Source organism: Echinops telfairi, unplaced genomic scaffold, assembly GCF_000313985.2.
Source record: "Echinops telfairi isolate 266 unplaced genomic scaffold, ASM31398v2 ScPeMD7_7457;HRSCAF=8495, whole genome shotgun sequence".
Taxonomy (NCBI): Eukaryota; Metazoa; Chordata; class Mammalia; order Afrosoricida; family Tenrecidae; genus Echinops; species Echinops telfairi.
The window spans coordinates 24,735,894-24,751,537 of NW_022111357.1; the positions used below are offsets into that span (position 1 = coordinate 24,735,894).

At 53.9% G+C, this 15,644-nt stretch overlaps 1 protein-coding gene across 1 annotated transcript; it reads left to right on the top strand.

The window, feature by feature from the left end:
• Position 1: 1 nt before the first annotated feature.
• Positions 2-2,883, top strand: CAMK2N1 (calcium/calmodulin dependent protein kinase II inhibitor 1; the record flags this gene model as incomplete). Its single annotated transcript, XM_004705382.2, has 2 exons — positions 2-122; positions 1,555-2,883. Coding segments are annotated over 2 exons (192 nt in total), but the record flags the coding sequence as incomplete, so codon positions are not given.
• Positions 2,884-15,644: the final 12,761 nt, after the last annotated feature.

The following is a 15,644-nucleotide window of genomic DNA, read 5'->3' on the forward strand; positions in this document are numbered from 1 at the left end:
CGGCGACGGGGGCGACGTGGGCCAGATCTTCTCGTGCCGCCTGCAGGACACCAACAACTTCTTCGGCGCCGGCCAGAACAAGCGGCCGCCCAAGCTGGGCCAGATTGGCCGGAGCAAGCGGGGTGAGTTCGCCGCCCTTCCCTTCCTCGACACCCTCTTTCCCTCTCGGGGCGCTGCGGCCCGGAGCAGGCTGGTGGCGGGGAGGGGGGTCTCTCCCAGCTCGGTGCCTTGTTCCGACCCGAAGACATTCCCCCTGGTCGGATCGGGGATCCCGCACTGCAGGTCCAGCTCCCGTCAGCCGCGGGAACCCCTCCCCCATCCCAGTAGAGCTGACGGTCCCCCTGGGGTCACCGTGGGGGCGTGGTGGTTTCTAGCTACAGCGGCGGGGGGGCTGAAGGGTGACACCTGGGTCACCCTCCGCCCCCCAGTTAAAGTTTTTTTTTTTTAAATTTCAGTTTCCTCGCCCCCTTTTGCGCAGTGTAGTCGCAGCTGCGCTGGCTCTGCAACCTTGGGGGAGGTGTCCCAGGACTCCCCGAGGGACAGGGGAGCAGGGGGGGGGACCCCATTCATGTGGGGAAGGCAGAGGAGCACCCTCCGGGCGCTTCCTTGTGACTTGGCAGAGGGAGGGAGTGACCAGGCCTGGGCACTCTTTGCGGGAGCTGGGGAAGCCTGGAGGGAAAGCTGCCCAGGGGCTCGGAGGGAAGCTCAGACAATGAGGGGTTCCAGCTACCGCCTGCCCGCTGGGAGAGAGGGAGGCGACACGGAGGCTGGGGACGGGGACGGAGGACGGGAGCCGGAGACAAAGCTTCAGCTGGGGCTGGAGAGGGAGACAGCAGTGAGTCTGAGGAGTCTGGAAAGGCAGCTAAGACAATGAGAGCAGGTGATACCCCTAGGCATGCAGACCCAGAGATGTGGACAGGGGACCAAGGGCGGGTGGGCGCAGATAACGATGGAGGGAGGGACCAAGAAAGGTAAGGCCAAGTAGAGAGGTTGAGCGAAAGCAAGTGTCCTGGCGAGGGGAGGCTCCAACCTCGGGGGCAGCTTGGAAAGCTGGGAGGCCCAGTCCGTTGGCAGGAGGCCCCAGGAGGGTGCCCACTGGCGAGGCCCGGGCCCGGCCGTGTGCCGTGGGAATTGGCCTAGGCATTCCCTTCTGGCTCCCTGCGCCTCTGCAGCCAGAATTGGCCACCGGTGCCGCTCTCGGGGTAACCCTGGGAGTACCAACCCCTGAGGCTTAGACTCTCCCTCCTCTCCACCCTCTCTGCCTTGGTGGCTTTTTGCTAAATATATGCTTCCCTCGGGGACAGGGCAGGTTTGCCCCTTCTCTGCATGCTTTCGGAGCTGGGACTAGGGTGCAGGCTGGGTAGGGGGGGCAGCGGGTATTTCAGGGGGTAGAGAAGAGACCCCAGGCAGATACTGGGGAGGATGAGGCTGTTTTAGCGCTGGGGAGCCCCTTCCCTTCCTCCCAACCCTCTTCCTGGCTGGGCGTAACCATTGAAGGGGGACCCCTGGCCAGGCCCAAGCTTGCTCACCTCTCCTCCCCTTTTTCATTTACAGTTGTTATTGAAGATGATAGGATTGATGACGTGCTGAAAAATATGACAGACAAGGCACCTCCGGGTGTCTAACTCCCCCAAAGACAATGAGTTAAGGGAGAGAATCAGAATCAGAACGGCGAAAGCAGTTATTTGGAAAAAGAGAGAGAGAGAGAGAGAGAGAGAGAGAGCTTGAAAAGAGAAAGCGCTTGGAAATTCATTACTAGCTTGCTACCCACGATGAAATCAACAACCTGTATCTCCTGTCAGGCCTGGAGTCAGATGAGGCTGAAAAGGAGGAGGAGGAGGGTCTGGGCTCCTCTGCAGAAATAAAAAAAAATTAAGAAAAGGAAATAACATTAAAAAAGTTAAAAGATCACTATATACACACATATAAAGAAATTTAAACCCGAGAAGTCTCCGTTGCAGCTATTTGTTGACATAACCCCCCATTTCTTTTCTATAAACCGGAGGTCCATCTGGATCTGGAACCTCTTAAATAACGCCCCCCCCCAGGGGGGGTAGTTTGAGGCATTGGCATTCTTCAATGATCTGGCTGCTCCCGATGTTTACAGTATTTAATCTTGCAAAAATAGTTTTCTGCACTTGGATGTGAAATGCTGTCCAGTTGAATTTTTTTATGTTGTTAGATGTACACAAAAAAATCTGAAAATGATCTCTCTCAATGTACTATCGGTCCTCTTTGGAGGTTACCAGGTATACAACAAGATGGGAACTTTTCTAAAGACTGGTGTGCAGAAAAGAGCCTTTTTTTCATTTTCAAATGAATTGTAAAGCTTGTGTTCCTTTGTTGCTGCAAGCTATTTGTCCAAGTTAATGCAAATGGACAGTTTTCTATGTCAAAACACACACACACACACACAGAAAAAAAATGCTTGAGCTTTTTCTAACCCCCTTGCAGTCTGTTGTGTGAGCAGCCTGTTTTTTCCTCTAATATTGTGTCAGTTTATTCTCTTTAATGGACTGTAAAAAAAATGTAATCACAAGAGTGCCAAATATCTTGAAATGCCAAAAGGCATTTTGGTTTCTTCTCCCTGTGCTCTGAGTCCGTGTACAGGAATGCTTGGACTGTCTTTTCTGTTATTTATAGGGTTTCTCTTAAGGCGCACCAGCTGCCTGTTTTGCATGGTATTTGCAAAAATGCCTCTTGCGTGAGGAAATCTTTTACCATTTATTTTTGTTTGTTTGTTTGCAACTTTGGACCTCAAGAGGTTTCCTTTTCCTTCTGAGCCCTGTTCCCTTTTTTCTGAATTCAATCTTCTGTATGTTGCACCCTTAATCAGCACATAGGGCTATTTCTCCAATGTACAATAAAATAATTGTTCCTGTCTCTCTCCTCTTTTTTCTATTTTGGGTCCAGGGACTTGCTGTTTGTCTGTCAATGGCCAAAAGGACAGAGGGAATGGAGTGGGGTGGGGGCTTTGATCTGTGAGGCAGAAAGTCCAGGTGGAGGGCACTGGGGGCTGGGCTCAGGGGGTGGGACGGTCCAGTGATTGTCAAGGCCATTCCTGAAGGGCCATTTCATGCCAAGTTGGGTTTGCTCCGGAGCTCCTCACTTCTCTGCAGTTTCTGCCATCCTCCTGAGGGGAGGGGAGGTGGGGGTGGGAAGAGAGGGATGCTGTCTTGGGAGGGAGCCAGCCTTGTTAAGAGCAGCAGGCTGGCAGTCTTAGATCACAATCCCTGCTCCTGCACTTCCTAGCTCCTTGGCCTTGAGCAAGTTCCTTAACTTGGATTCGCCTCCAGTTCTCAATCTGTGAAGAGGGGATAATACAACCCCTACTTCATCGGCTTGTCGGGAAGACTCACAGGATACCCACACAAAGGGCAGCAGGTCACTCTTTGTGCATAAGGTGTCCCTGAGTGTCTCAATGGGAAAGTGCTTGACTGCTAGCCAAAAAGGTTGGCAGTTTGAACCCAACCAGAGGCCCTTTGAAAGACTTGCCTGCTTCTGAAAGGTGGCAGCTTTGAAAACCCTAGGGAGCGGTTCTACTCTGCATGCATGAGCCTTCAGAAGTTGGCATCAACTGGGTAACAGCTAACACCATTTGCCATAATCCTTCACCAAGAGCCTCCCGGGCGGGGCACCCAGATTTCCCCAACACCTTCGCCTTTCAGGGCTCCCCGGCCCCAGGGATTTCAGGGAGCTGTATTTGTGGGGCGTTCTTTGGAAGCCCACATCCAAGGAGGTCATAGGCCTTTCTGCTCGCCAGCCTGCTTCCAGTCGCCCCTCAGAAAGCCAGGCCGTGAAAGAATCTCAGCCCAGCCACGCTTGGGGGACAGTGCGCGGTGGTGGGCCAGGAAGATGCTGGCTGAAAGAATGCTCAGGAGACTTTGTCTCCCCGGCTGTTGGCACCCAGGAGCCCCAGTGCCAGGAGCTTTTAATGTGTTTGTTGTAAAACTGTCAGCCGAGAGTGACACAACACAGCTCAGAAGTGACAGGAGCCTGAGTGTGACTCAGATATCAGGTAAGACAGGCCCCAGGAGGGGGGAGGAAGAGGGGCTCCGGGGGGCCTGTGAGGAGGGGAGCGATGTCTCATCTGCTCTTGGCAGTGGAGGCCTGGGAGCCACACGGGAGGTCCCCGGCAGAGGGCTCTGCATTCTATTAGTCATTATTAGGAACAGCAGGCGAGGCTGGCAGTGCCAGCGGGATGACGGGATGCCAGCAGTGCTTACCCTGGGCGCATGACCCTCTTCCCTGACCTGGTTCCCCTTCCTGCAGATCCAAGGGATTCCAGGCCTTCGGCACCACAGAGCCCAGCTCTCCCTTCATCCCAGAAGGGCGGCAGCCAAGAGTTAGGGGTAGGGCCCACCTCCTATCCAACACCCACCTGCCGAGCTCACTGGGAGCCCGGTGAAAAGGTTCTTTCTGGAGGCAAGACGCTTGTTGGCATCAGGAATAAGCAATTACCCGGGGAGAGATGAGAGCCCTGGACAATGACAAGGTCCTTTGTTGTCTATTCACTCCCATCAGCGTCCCTGCAACCCTGGATACTCACGCATTGGATTCTCTTTAGCGCTCGAGGAAATTGGGACCCCTAGAGAACCATGCATCGTCTACGTGCACTGGGTTTTTGCCTTGTGCCACACTGCTTCAGTCTCACAGCAGCCCTGCTAGACGGTGGCGGTGGACGTGACAGTTGGGTTGGTTTCAACTCGTGGTGGCCCTGTGGACAGCATCATGAAACCACCTGACCGGCGCACCTGTTGGCGTGTCTGAGTCCGTTGGTGCGGTCATTGGGTTGTGCCTTCCAACCTCGGGCACTCACATCCCAGCACCACATTGTACAATCATAGGCCCCTATTGGTTTTTGTTTTTTTTTGGGGGGCGGGGGCAGTTGATGTCGAGTCGATTCTGCCGCGTGGCGGCCCTAGGCGTTTCGGAGTAGAACTGCCTTCCACGGGGGTTTCATGGTACTGACTTTTTGGAAGTGGATCTCCCACCATTTCTACTGAGGCACCCCTGGGGGGATTCCATCCAGCAACTTTTGATTACAGTAGCCAAGGGTTAAACTATTTGTGCAACTCAGGGCCTGCTCCCCCCTCCTCATAAGACTAGTGCTATTTTGTTGACTGTACAAGAGGAAACGGGGCTCAGAGAGGCTAAGTAACCTTGTAGATGGTCACTCAACTCGGAAGTCCCGGAGACAGAACTTGAACCCTAAGCCCTTGCTTCATCCCGGATGAAGCTGCAAAGTCATCTGACCCAGCCCGCAGCTCAGTGCCAGCTGCCGCCATTGTGCCATTGTGGTTCAGCCTTAAAGGCCTTTTGTTGCTGTGTGGATGGTAGGCTCTGCTTGTCTCCAGCTATTCTGCATAACAGTCTACTGGGCAAGGGGGCTGGACAGAAGGCCCGGCTTAGATGTGGGCCCCTGAGAACTATTGCTGACCTTTGCTAGAAGGGGCAGGGTGTGTGTGTGTGTGGTGGGAGCCCTCAACCAAGGCTACAGGTCCATTTTAATAAGTGATACATTAAGCCCTTCCTGCTGGAGGCCACCGGTCAAAGAATGTGGGTCCTTTGCTTGGGAAGGTGGACTGCGCCTCCCCCCACCTCCCCGAGAACTCCATTGAGGGAAAGGGAATATAAATCTTTTAAACACACTCTATCATCGGGTAAACATTTGTCCAGAAGGCACTTTGGGGACTGGGCAGATATCAAATTATACCAAATGCAAGATCTGTCTGAAGTATCTGGTTCGGTGGCAATAAATACGGAAAAGCCTATTAAAAGTCCAGGTGGGGGAGGGTGTCGCTAAGCTTCTGAGTCTCCATAGCAGCTCCCGGGCTGCATGATTCCAAGGGACTAATTAAATGCCTGTAATCGGCATTCATCTCCCCGGATTCTGCTGCCCAGGCCTGTCCAGGGTGACAGCTTGAGGGACTATCAAAAGGCACCTCCGAGGACGAAATTGGCAAATTAAGTTTTAAAAGAAAGAGACTTGAAAATGACTGCTGTCTGGAGGCCACAGATGCCGGCATCAGCGCGGAGGGATTCTGCAAAGGGTAGGCGGCAGGATTCCCGGCACTAAGTCCCAGTGGCGCTGTGAGTTAAGTGCTGGGCTGCTAACTGTGAGGTCGATGGCTCAAACGTACCAGCCCCTCCCTGGGAGAAAGACGAGGCTGTTGGCTCCCCTCACTATGAGAGGAATCGGCTTGAGGGCAGCGGGTTGTGTTTGGTCAGCGGGGAGGCTCTGGAGGGAGAGGCCAGGTCTTTGGGTGGCTGGTTGCAGTGGTTCTCAAACGTCCTAATGCCGCGATCCTTTAATACAGTTCATGTGGTGGTGACCACCCCCCCAACCATAAAGTTATTTTCGTTGCTACTTCATCACTGTCATTTTGCTACTGTTATGAATTGGGTGACCCTGAAAGGGTGGTTCCACCCCTAAAGGGGTCGCGACCCACAGGTTGAGAACAGCTGGTTTAGGGCCTTGGATTTCAAACCACGCCTATACTCTGTAGCTGTGACTTGAAGCCATTTTCTTGAGCTCTTTGGGCCTCTGTTTCTTTTTCTGTAAAATGGGCCTGGTAGCAATTCCTCCCTCATGAAGGATTACATGGAAAGTCCCCTGGTCCCCTCCAACAGAGGGTCTGGTATATAATACGTTTGGCATCAAAATGTACATATATGAGGGGCTGTCTCCAAAAGCTCTTGGGAAAATTCCATTACCTTTCTATTCCATTTTCCCAGGAACGTTTTCAGCCTTGCTCGTGTCAAGTGCCTACTATGTGCCAGGCAATGGACTCTCAACACCTAGCAAACTTCTTGTACAAAACTCCTTTGTAGATGGTTGGCATCCTGAGGACTCTCGGTGGGGGGGGGGCTGGGAGAGGGGGTGGTGGTGGGGTGTATGGGCTGGAGGAGGTTGCCTGTGTCTCCGTATCTCCCTGAAGCTCGCCAGTAACTACAAGCCTAAGTAAGCCACCATGCTTACCATCTTACGGCAGCATGCAGAGACGATTGCCTCCGCCTTCTTACCAGATTGTCAAAAGTCTTCAGACGGATATCTGGGTCCACCACTCACCTCGGAGATCCTGCCCGTCCCATCTCAGGAAGCGGGGAGCTTGGCTCTCAGAGGGATCATCCATTCTCCACAGGTTTTCCTGAAGTGTCATTCATTTGACTAGGGTCCATTCAGAGCCCTGGTGGTGTAGGGGTTATGAGTTGGGTAGCTGACCATGAGACCAGCAGTTCGAAACCACCAGCCACTCTGCAGGAGAAAGACCAGGTTTTCTACTCCCTTCAAGAGTGACAGTCTTAGAAACCCACAAGGACAGTTCTGATTGCTCTGAGTCAGAATTGACTTGATTTTGTTTTTACGTTGGGTTCGCTTTTCCTGGTTTGGTGGCGTCGTGGGTTAAAGTGTTGGGCTGCTAACTGCAAGGCTGGCGGTTCAACACCACCAGGCTGATGAAGTTCAGCCCCGTAAGGCTGGCCATTCCATCCCACTCTGCAGGAGAAAGATATGCCTGTCTGCTCCCGTCAAGCTTTGCAGGCTCAGAACCCTCAGGAGCTGTTCCATGCTGTCCCACAGCGTTGCCCTGAGTCTGAAGCGACTCAGAGGCAGTGGCTCCATCTCGATGACACCTTTTCACAACGAAGGAGCCTTAATCACGCCATCACTTCTCATCTCTCCTTCTGTCTTAACTCATGTCCACTTCCTTCATTAGACGGGCAGTGTCTGACAATATTTCCACGCTCAGCAGAAGGTTTTCAGGGGCGACTTCCTCGGAAGGGGAGGGAAGTCTGAAGTTGTCCAGCGCCCACCCAGGGGCTGCCCTGCATTACGTCATGATGTCTCCCCAGGCTCCTCTTGTTGTGGCAACCTCAGACGTCCCTCAGTTTGGGTAAAACCAGTTGCTGTCCCGTCATTTCTCTTCGGGCAGCCCATGGGCTTCAGAGCAGAACGGTTCTCCATGGGCCTTTTAGCACTTGTCACCTTTCTGAGGTAGGTGACAGCAAAGCATCAAGCTGGTCTTCCTCCATGCCACGGGGGCAGGGGGTGGGTGGGCGGGCACTAGAACTGACAAGCTTCCAGTTAGTAGCCAAATGCTACCCGTTTGTACCACTCAAGGCCTCCCTTTGTGTAGACAACATGCAGGTTCTTGTAAACTGCCCCTCATTTAGGGTGCGTCTGATGTTTTCCCCATGGTTCAACTGGGCTTGTGGGTGTAGGGAAAGAAGACCACCGAGGTGAGGTCTCATGCTCATCACGTCCCATCATGTCAAGGGTATGTGCTATGCATAAGACTTAACCCTGTGGATGCTGACCTTGATCATTGGCTAGGTACTGTGTGTTAGTCGGCCAGGTTGGCACAATAAACTGACTACTCATACTGTTTGCTCGGCTTCTCCACTCTAAGGTTCCTCCTTGGCCCCTGCTTGGCCCAGGCCTGGGCACCATTTCCTTCTGTTGTGCCTGGGGTTGCCAAGACTCAGGGCCCGATTGGATAGCCGTGAATGACAATCCTGTACTCTTTGTATGGAAGTCTCGATGCCATGCCTCTGCTCCAGGGGTGGGGGCTAAGCCCCACCTCCTAGAGGGTAGAGTCTTTCCATAAATTCTGGGCAGTTCTTATGCACACGGTTATTAAGTGACATGCTTTCCAACAGGCTCACCCCCTCCCCTTGGGTTGAGCAAACCCAGTGTGGTTTAGCTGCCATCAGGTATTCCTGGCAAACTAGGGAAAAGCACACAAAAAAAATGCCCACAACGCCCCAGGTGCTGCCTGATGACCAATAGATGAAGCCTTACAAAACCCCAAACTTAATAAAAGCAACTTCCTGTGCAGGGGAACTGTCACAGTGGTTAGAAACTATGCAGAATTTCCACTTGGAAACCTCAGGCAGCTGCTCCGGTTTCCAAACTGCCTATTGGAGGGAAGGAGCAAGGGGGTGGGGGAGCCTGTCATTATTCCAGCAAAAGAGAGTCTCCCAAACTGTATGCAAAAATAAATCCACGGAGAGCAGGCCGTCTCTGAGGAAACCTGGCAGCTGGACTGGAGCACACGGGGTGGCCCTGGGGACAGAGAGCCTGTGTCTGTGAGCCCCAGCCATCTCTGGTGGGACCGAGAGTTCCAGAATGACAGCCACTGGTCCCTCCCACATCCACCTCCCCAGCACTGGGTCTCCATTCCTCTCCCCAGGGTCCTGGGAAGAGAGCCTGGGTTATTTGGTTGCCCTTCACATTGGAGGGAAGTGCAGACCCTCGGGCTGGAGGACAGTTCTTGACCCAGAAACAGCTGTCCTGAGGACAAAAGGTCACCCAGGCAAGGAAAGGAGTCAAGGAGGACAGGCTGAAAGGCAGAGAAGGCCTGGGAAGCATGCCATGGGGAGCCCTGACCGAATGCTCCTGGGAGCCAGTTGGAGGGGAGCGCCCGGCAGGCAGCGAAGACAGACAGGGAGATGTCCCGGTGAGAGGTATCATTGCGACTGAGAACTTAGGTGCCTTTTGGAGCCTGCTCCAGAAGGGTGTCTGAGGGAATTCATGAGTTAATTAATTCAATCCATATTCATTCAGCAACTCATCTGCCAGGCGCCAGAGGGCTTGTGCTTGGCACTGCTCAGAGGCAGGGCTGGTTCAAGTCAGGCCTCTTCCTGGTCCTTGGGGACCGACCCCACGTGGGCAGTGACCATCCAGTGACCTGGAAGTGTCAGGAGGCTGGGGAAAGAGGCTGCCCACAGGAAGCCCTGGGAATCTCCTGGGGAACCCCAAGTGTTCACCCCCAGGATCCACAGCTGGTGTCTTACAAGGGGCTGGGGATGGCATTGCAACCCCAAATCTGTCAGTAGTACTCGTGGAAAGTGACCTGGCTCATGTAGTTTGTCTCACAGGGGCATTTTGTCTCGTAACAGGCCAGTCAGCCCGGCCCTCTCTGCATTGAAGTCATTTAACGTTCTTCGCCCTCCCTCTTGAGGGAGTTACTGTTTTTCTGGTCATGGAAGAGGAAACTGAGGCACAGGGAGTGTGACATCACCTGCCTAAGACCCCTCAGCTAGAAAACTGGCCTTGAAACGCAGGTGGAGCAGCTCCGGGAGCCCTGCTCTGACCCCAGGGGAGAGGGGACAGCAGCTGGGGCCCACAGGGTGCAGCGCCTTCGCCACCAGGCCTCCTGCGCGGGAGGGGAGGCCCAGGATCCGGTTGGCTGGCGAACCCTGTACCCGGCCAGCCAGTTGCCATGGGGACGGCGGGGTGGAGGCGGCTGGGTCTCAGCTGGTGGCCCCGTGGGGTGGTTCCGGGGAGCTCCCGCTGCGGGCAGGGTGTGGCTGGAGGACTCCCGGCACCTGCCTGGCCCGCGTGTCCCCGGTTCCTGGCACACGGAACGACCCCGGAGGCCGCCAGGCCCCGGCAGCCGTCTGCGCCTCCCCCGGCCTGAACTCAATCCCCCACCGGGCCTGGGCGCTGGCCGCTCGCGGTGTGAATTATTTACTCGCCTGGCGGCCTCCCGGGCCGCCGCCCCGCCCCCTCCGCGCTCCCGCGCAGGCCGGTTTCCAGCAGCCTGGTCTTCTGGGCAGTCCCCAAGCTCAAGTGCCACCGGGGGGAGGAGGGCGCTTCCTCCCCCACGACCCCTCCTCTGGGAAGGCTGATCCGGAGCCCGGGGTCAGCGCGGCGGTGGGAGGGGTGGGGGTGGGGGTGAGTTGGTGGCGGTGCCTGGCTTGGCCGCAACCTCAGTGTGCGCATCCTGTAAGACGGTGATGCCCGCGCCCTGTGCTTCCCGAAGTGCTCATGGAACCAACACCTTTGCAACGACACCGCACCCGTGCCCGTAAAACAGGCTCGCCGCGGGTCTTAGCGCTTTTGATTGCAGATTTCTATTTTAGAAGCAGCCGAAAGGGCTAAGGGGTCTGTGCTTGCTTGCTTAGTTAATTCTTGTGGTCACCCCTGGAATCGGACCACTTCTATGTATGAGGGAGCAGGTTCAAAACCCGGAAGGGACCGGAGCCAGACTTGGGTGCGCGCTCTGAGTGCTTGCCCACTCCAGAGTGAGGTGCCTCGCTCTCCCGCTGTCAGGAGCCTGCTTGGGCGCCAGTTACATCTGTTAGGATCACCTACTGTGTGCCAGGCTCTGGGCCTGGGTGTGGGGGACCCAGTCAGGAGTCAGGCACAGCCCCTGCCCTCAAGTCTGGAGTGGGGTGGGGGAGGGACACACGTTCATCACTGCTTGATACAAGATGGGGTGCCTGTTGCAAAAGCAGTTGGCACAAATCCACAATGTGCCCCAGGAAGGGGCCTGCCCTGTAATGGGGAGGTGGGCTTTCATCTGGGTCTTGGCTATGGGGGTGGGATGGGGAGGGCTTTCTTGGTGTAGGGAGAGGGTGGCAAGTTTGGGGTTTGCTTGAGAAAGGACAATCCCCCTGGGGGGAGCAAAGCATTTGTAGGGACACAGGAGTAGGGAAAGGAGAGTTAGGGTAGGATCTTGGAAGTTCTTGAAGTAGAAGCTCCAGGGTCAGTTTAGAGCAGCGGTTCTTTGCTGGGGATGGTTCTGTTACCTAGGGGCCATCTGGCAATGCACGGAGAGCCTTCTGGTTGACACTGTGGTGGCAGGAGGGTGCTGCTGGCATCTGGTGAGCAGAGGTCACGGACGCTGCCACCCACACTGTGGACAGTGTGCTGCTCCTCAGTAGAACCCTCCCAACCCAGACACCCGGGGGCCGAGCTGAGAAACCTTGCCTTAGAGAAGAGCTGACAGAAGTGAGCTTTGCGGTAAATCACTGAACTTCTCGTGCCTCAGTTTCCTCTTCTCTAAGATGGGGTTGAAGAGAATAGCTCATGTTGCAAGAACTATGTCAAACCCCCCAAATCACCCTTACTGTCATCAAGTGCATTCCGACTCAGGTCACAGCTGCCGATTTTCATGCTTATGGTTCAAACCCTCAATGCTTTCCCAACATTATCTTGCCGAATCCCTTAGAAAGCTCCCTGGGGAGGGTAAAGGGAGAATGGGTAGGAAAGAGGGAACCGATTACATGGAACTGTGTGTGACCTCCTCCCTGGGGGACAGACAACCGAAAAATGGATGAAAGGAGACGTCGGACAGGGCAAGATATGACAAAATACCCATTTATAAACTATCAAGGGCTCATGCGGGAGGGGGGAGCGGGGAGGGAGGGGAAAATGAGGACCTAATGTCGGGGGTTTCAATGGAGAGAAAATGTTTTGAGAAACGATGTACAAATGCGCTTTACACAATTGATGTGTGTATGGATTGGGATAACAGTTGTATGAGCCCCTAATAAAATGTTAAAAAAAAAAAAAAAAGAAAGCTCCCTGGGTGGCAGACATGATTTGTGAGGTAGTTAGGTTATTGTGCCAACCTGGCTGATAAACACACGTGGGGTTAATTGAAGGGCAGAGAGATAAATGGCTCAGTGAGCCTCGCCTTTCTAGTTCTTGGGTCTCTTGCTTTGTGATGGTCAGATCAGGGTGCAGCTGCCTTAGCCAGTTCACTGCTTCAGCTGGCAAGGCTCACTTCCTGCAGGACATCCCTGAGGAGAAGCCACGTGGACCTACCCCAATGCAGCCCTGGGTGCTGGAGCAGCCATGTGGAGACCCCTGGTAGTGCTGAGATGCTTATGCGTTCACTGACTCGGCTTTCCTCCTGCAGTCGGCATCATTGTGTGTGTTTTGTGAACTGGAGGAGGACTTTATGGATTGGTGTCGGACATATGGGCTAATGTTGGACCTGTGGGCTTGGGCAGCACTGGGTTGGGATGTTTTCTTGATGCGCACTTAACCTTTATATAAAACTCTCTTATACATGAGTTTCTGTGGATTTATTTCTCTAAAGTTAACACAGTTTGCTCTCGACTACTAACCTAAAGGTTGGTGGTTCAAACCCATCTAGTAGCACTGCAGAAGAAAGGCTGGCAGTCTGCTTCTGGTAGGATTGCAGCCAGGAGACCCTATGGAGCTGTTCTGCTCTGTAGCCTCTGGGGTGCTCGTCACGAGTCCAACCCAACAGACTGCAACGGGGTTTGTCTGGGATCCTTAGAACCCAGCAAATACTGTTACCGGGAACAGTGGTTGGGCCCTCAGGAAGTGCCTGGCTCTACTCGGAGCACTCTATAGATGCTGATTCATTTAATCTCCTAACAACGGCCTGAGGTTGACTCTCTTCTCACCCCCGCTGAACAGATGGAGAAACAGAGGCAGAGGATGGACGTTTCCTGAAGGCAGGGGCGGTAGCTATCTTGTTTTATGCTCCCTCCCCAGCTTTCTGGAATGGTGTATCAATACGTATTTGTTGAAGGATGAATAAATCCTCCATGGGTTTAGTAGGTGCATGAACATCCTATAGTTGGGGAGTGACTGGGGTGCAGCAGGGTGAGGGCCTTGCTGGGGTCACCTCCACCCCCTTGCTTTGCAGCCAAGGCCTTGGCAAGCCCTTGAGTATCCCCTCTGGGTTGCTGGAACCTGGCTCTGTTCCTACTACCGGGAGCGAGGGGTTGGCATGTGACAGGGCATTTCTGAGATGCCCAGAAGGTAGAGGGGTCCTAGTCTCCCTGGAATCCCAGAGGAGCCAGCAAGGATTAACATGTTGGACTCTACCCAAACCTGGGAGCTCCGTCAGTAGGCGAATGTGTCAGCATGAGCCAGGGATTGGCTCCTCCACTCCCCAGTGATGCAGAGCGATTGCTCATGTAACCCAGCCCTAGTCTCCACCTGGTCAAGTGTATACCTGCAGGGCTTACAGGAGGATTAGGCACACCATAAAGTCCTCACTGCAGCTACTGCGTGGTGGGAGGGGCGCACTCCCTGCTGCAGGTGTGAAGGGGAGCAGCTGTCCAGATGGAGGGGCAGGGCCATGGTAACTTCCCCTGGGCATCACTGGGGAAGCTGCGGTCACTTTTTCCAGCCCGACACTGCTTTCTCCATCAACCTGAGCCCCGAGCACACATCACATGAGTGACCTGGGACCGACAGTGTCACTTTTCTGACCCTCCTCTGTGGAATGGGATTGTGGCTTCTGGACAAATACGGTGGTTGTCAAGATGGAAAGGCCATGACGTGATCAAATGCCCAGCTGCCCCCAGGGTGGCAGGGAAAGCTCTACGGTTGGAACGCTTCAGCCCTTCTTTGGGAGAACTATGTGGCAGTCTGCATGGAGACAGCTGTGGACACCCTGTGGGGTCATTCTGCTGGGTCCTTTAGGCTTGCTGAGAGTCAGAATCGACCCGACAGCAATGGGTTCGGTTTGGTGTCCAGTTAAGTGACTCGCTGCCATTAAGTCAATTCTGACTCACAGGGACCCTACAGGACAGGATAGAACCACTCCCTGTGGGTTTCTGTGACGGTAACTCTTTATGGGAGTAGAAAGCCTGATCTGTCTCCGAGGAGTTTCTGGTGGTTTTGAACTGCTGACCTTGCGGTTTGCAGTCCATTGTGGAACCCACATGCCTGTGGTAGAATCCACAACCACCCCCACTGCAGGTCTTTTGCTGGTCTCTCTCCTGGGACCGGGCTTCTCTCTGTGGCAGACACTGGGCTCTCTTGTTGGTCTCTAGCTCTGCAGGGCCTCACACAAATGCCTGGCCCACAGCCGCCCCACCCCTCGGGGATGTAGTTGATTTACTGTTATCATCACAACAATCTCTTGCAAATCTTTTCCAGTTTCGAAAGCCCCTTTCTGGCTATTAGGTCACCCAATCCTCACAGGAAACTTGTGTTCTAAGGAAGGCAGGGTGTGTCTTGGTGTTTTACGGAGAGAAACTGAGGCTGGCAGTGGTTTGGCCTGCTGTCCAGGGGGGTGGCCCGAGGGGCAGGCTCACAGCCCACATGGCCGAGGCAGCCACGGGGAGGTTTGTGAGGGATGCCTTCCTCCTAGGGCCTCGGCCAGCCTCGTCCGTACACCCAGTAGAAGATAGAAACGGTTGTTTTCTTTTTCTTTTTAATCATTTTATTGAGGACTCATACAACTCTTATCACAGTCCATACATACATCAATTGTGTAAAGCACATTTGTACATTTGTTACCCTCATCATTCTCATAACATTTGCTCTCCACTTAAGCCCCTGGCATCAGCTCCTCATCTCCCCCTCCCCGCTCCCCACTCCCTCATGAAACCTTGATAATTTATAAATTATTATTATTTTGTCATGTCTTACACTGTCTGGCGTCTCCCTTCACCCACTTTTCTGTTGTCCATCCCCCAGGGAGGAGGTTATATGTAGATCTTTGTAATAGGTTCCCCCTTTCCACCCCACCCTCCCTCCACCCTCCGGTATCACACTCTCATCACTGGTCCTGAAGGGATCATCCGCCCTGGATTCCCTGTGTTTCCAGTTCCCATCTGCACCAGTGTACATCCTCTGGTCTAGCCAGATTTGTAAGATAGAATTGGGATCATGATAGTGGGAGGGGAGGAAGCATTCAGGAACTAGAGGAAAGTTGTGTGTTTTATTGTTGCTACACTACACCCTGATTGGCTCATCTCCTCCCCACGACCCTTCGGTAAGGGGGTATCCCATTACCTACAGATGGGCATTGGGTCTCCACTCTGCACTCCCCCTCATTTAAAATGATATGATTTTTTACCTCACTTTTTATGAATCGATTCTGCTTTTCTCTACAATCAGCCCAAGTTCACCTTTCTCT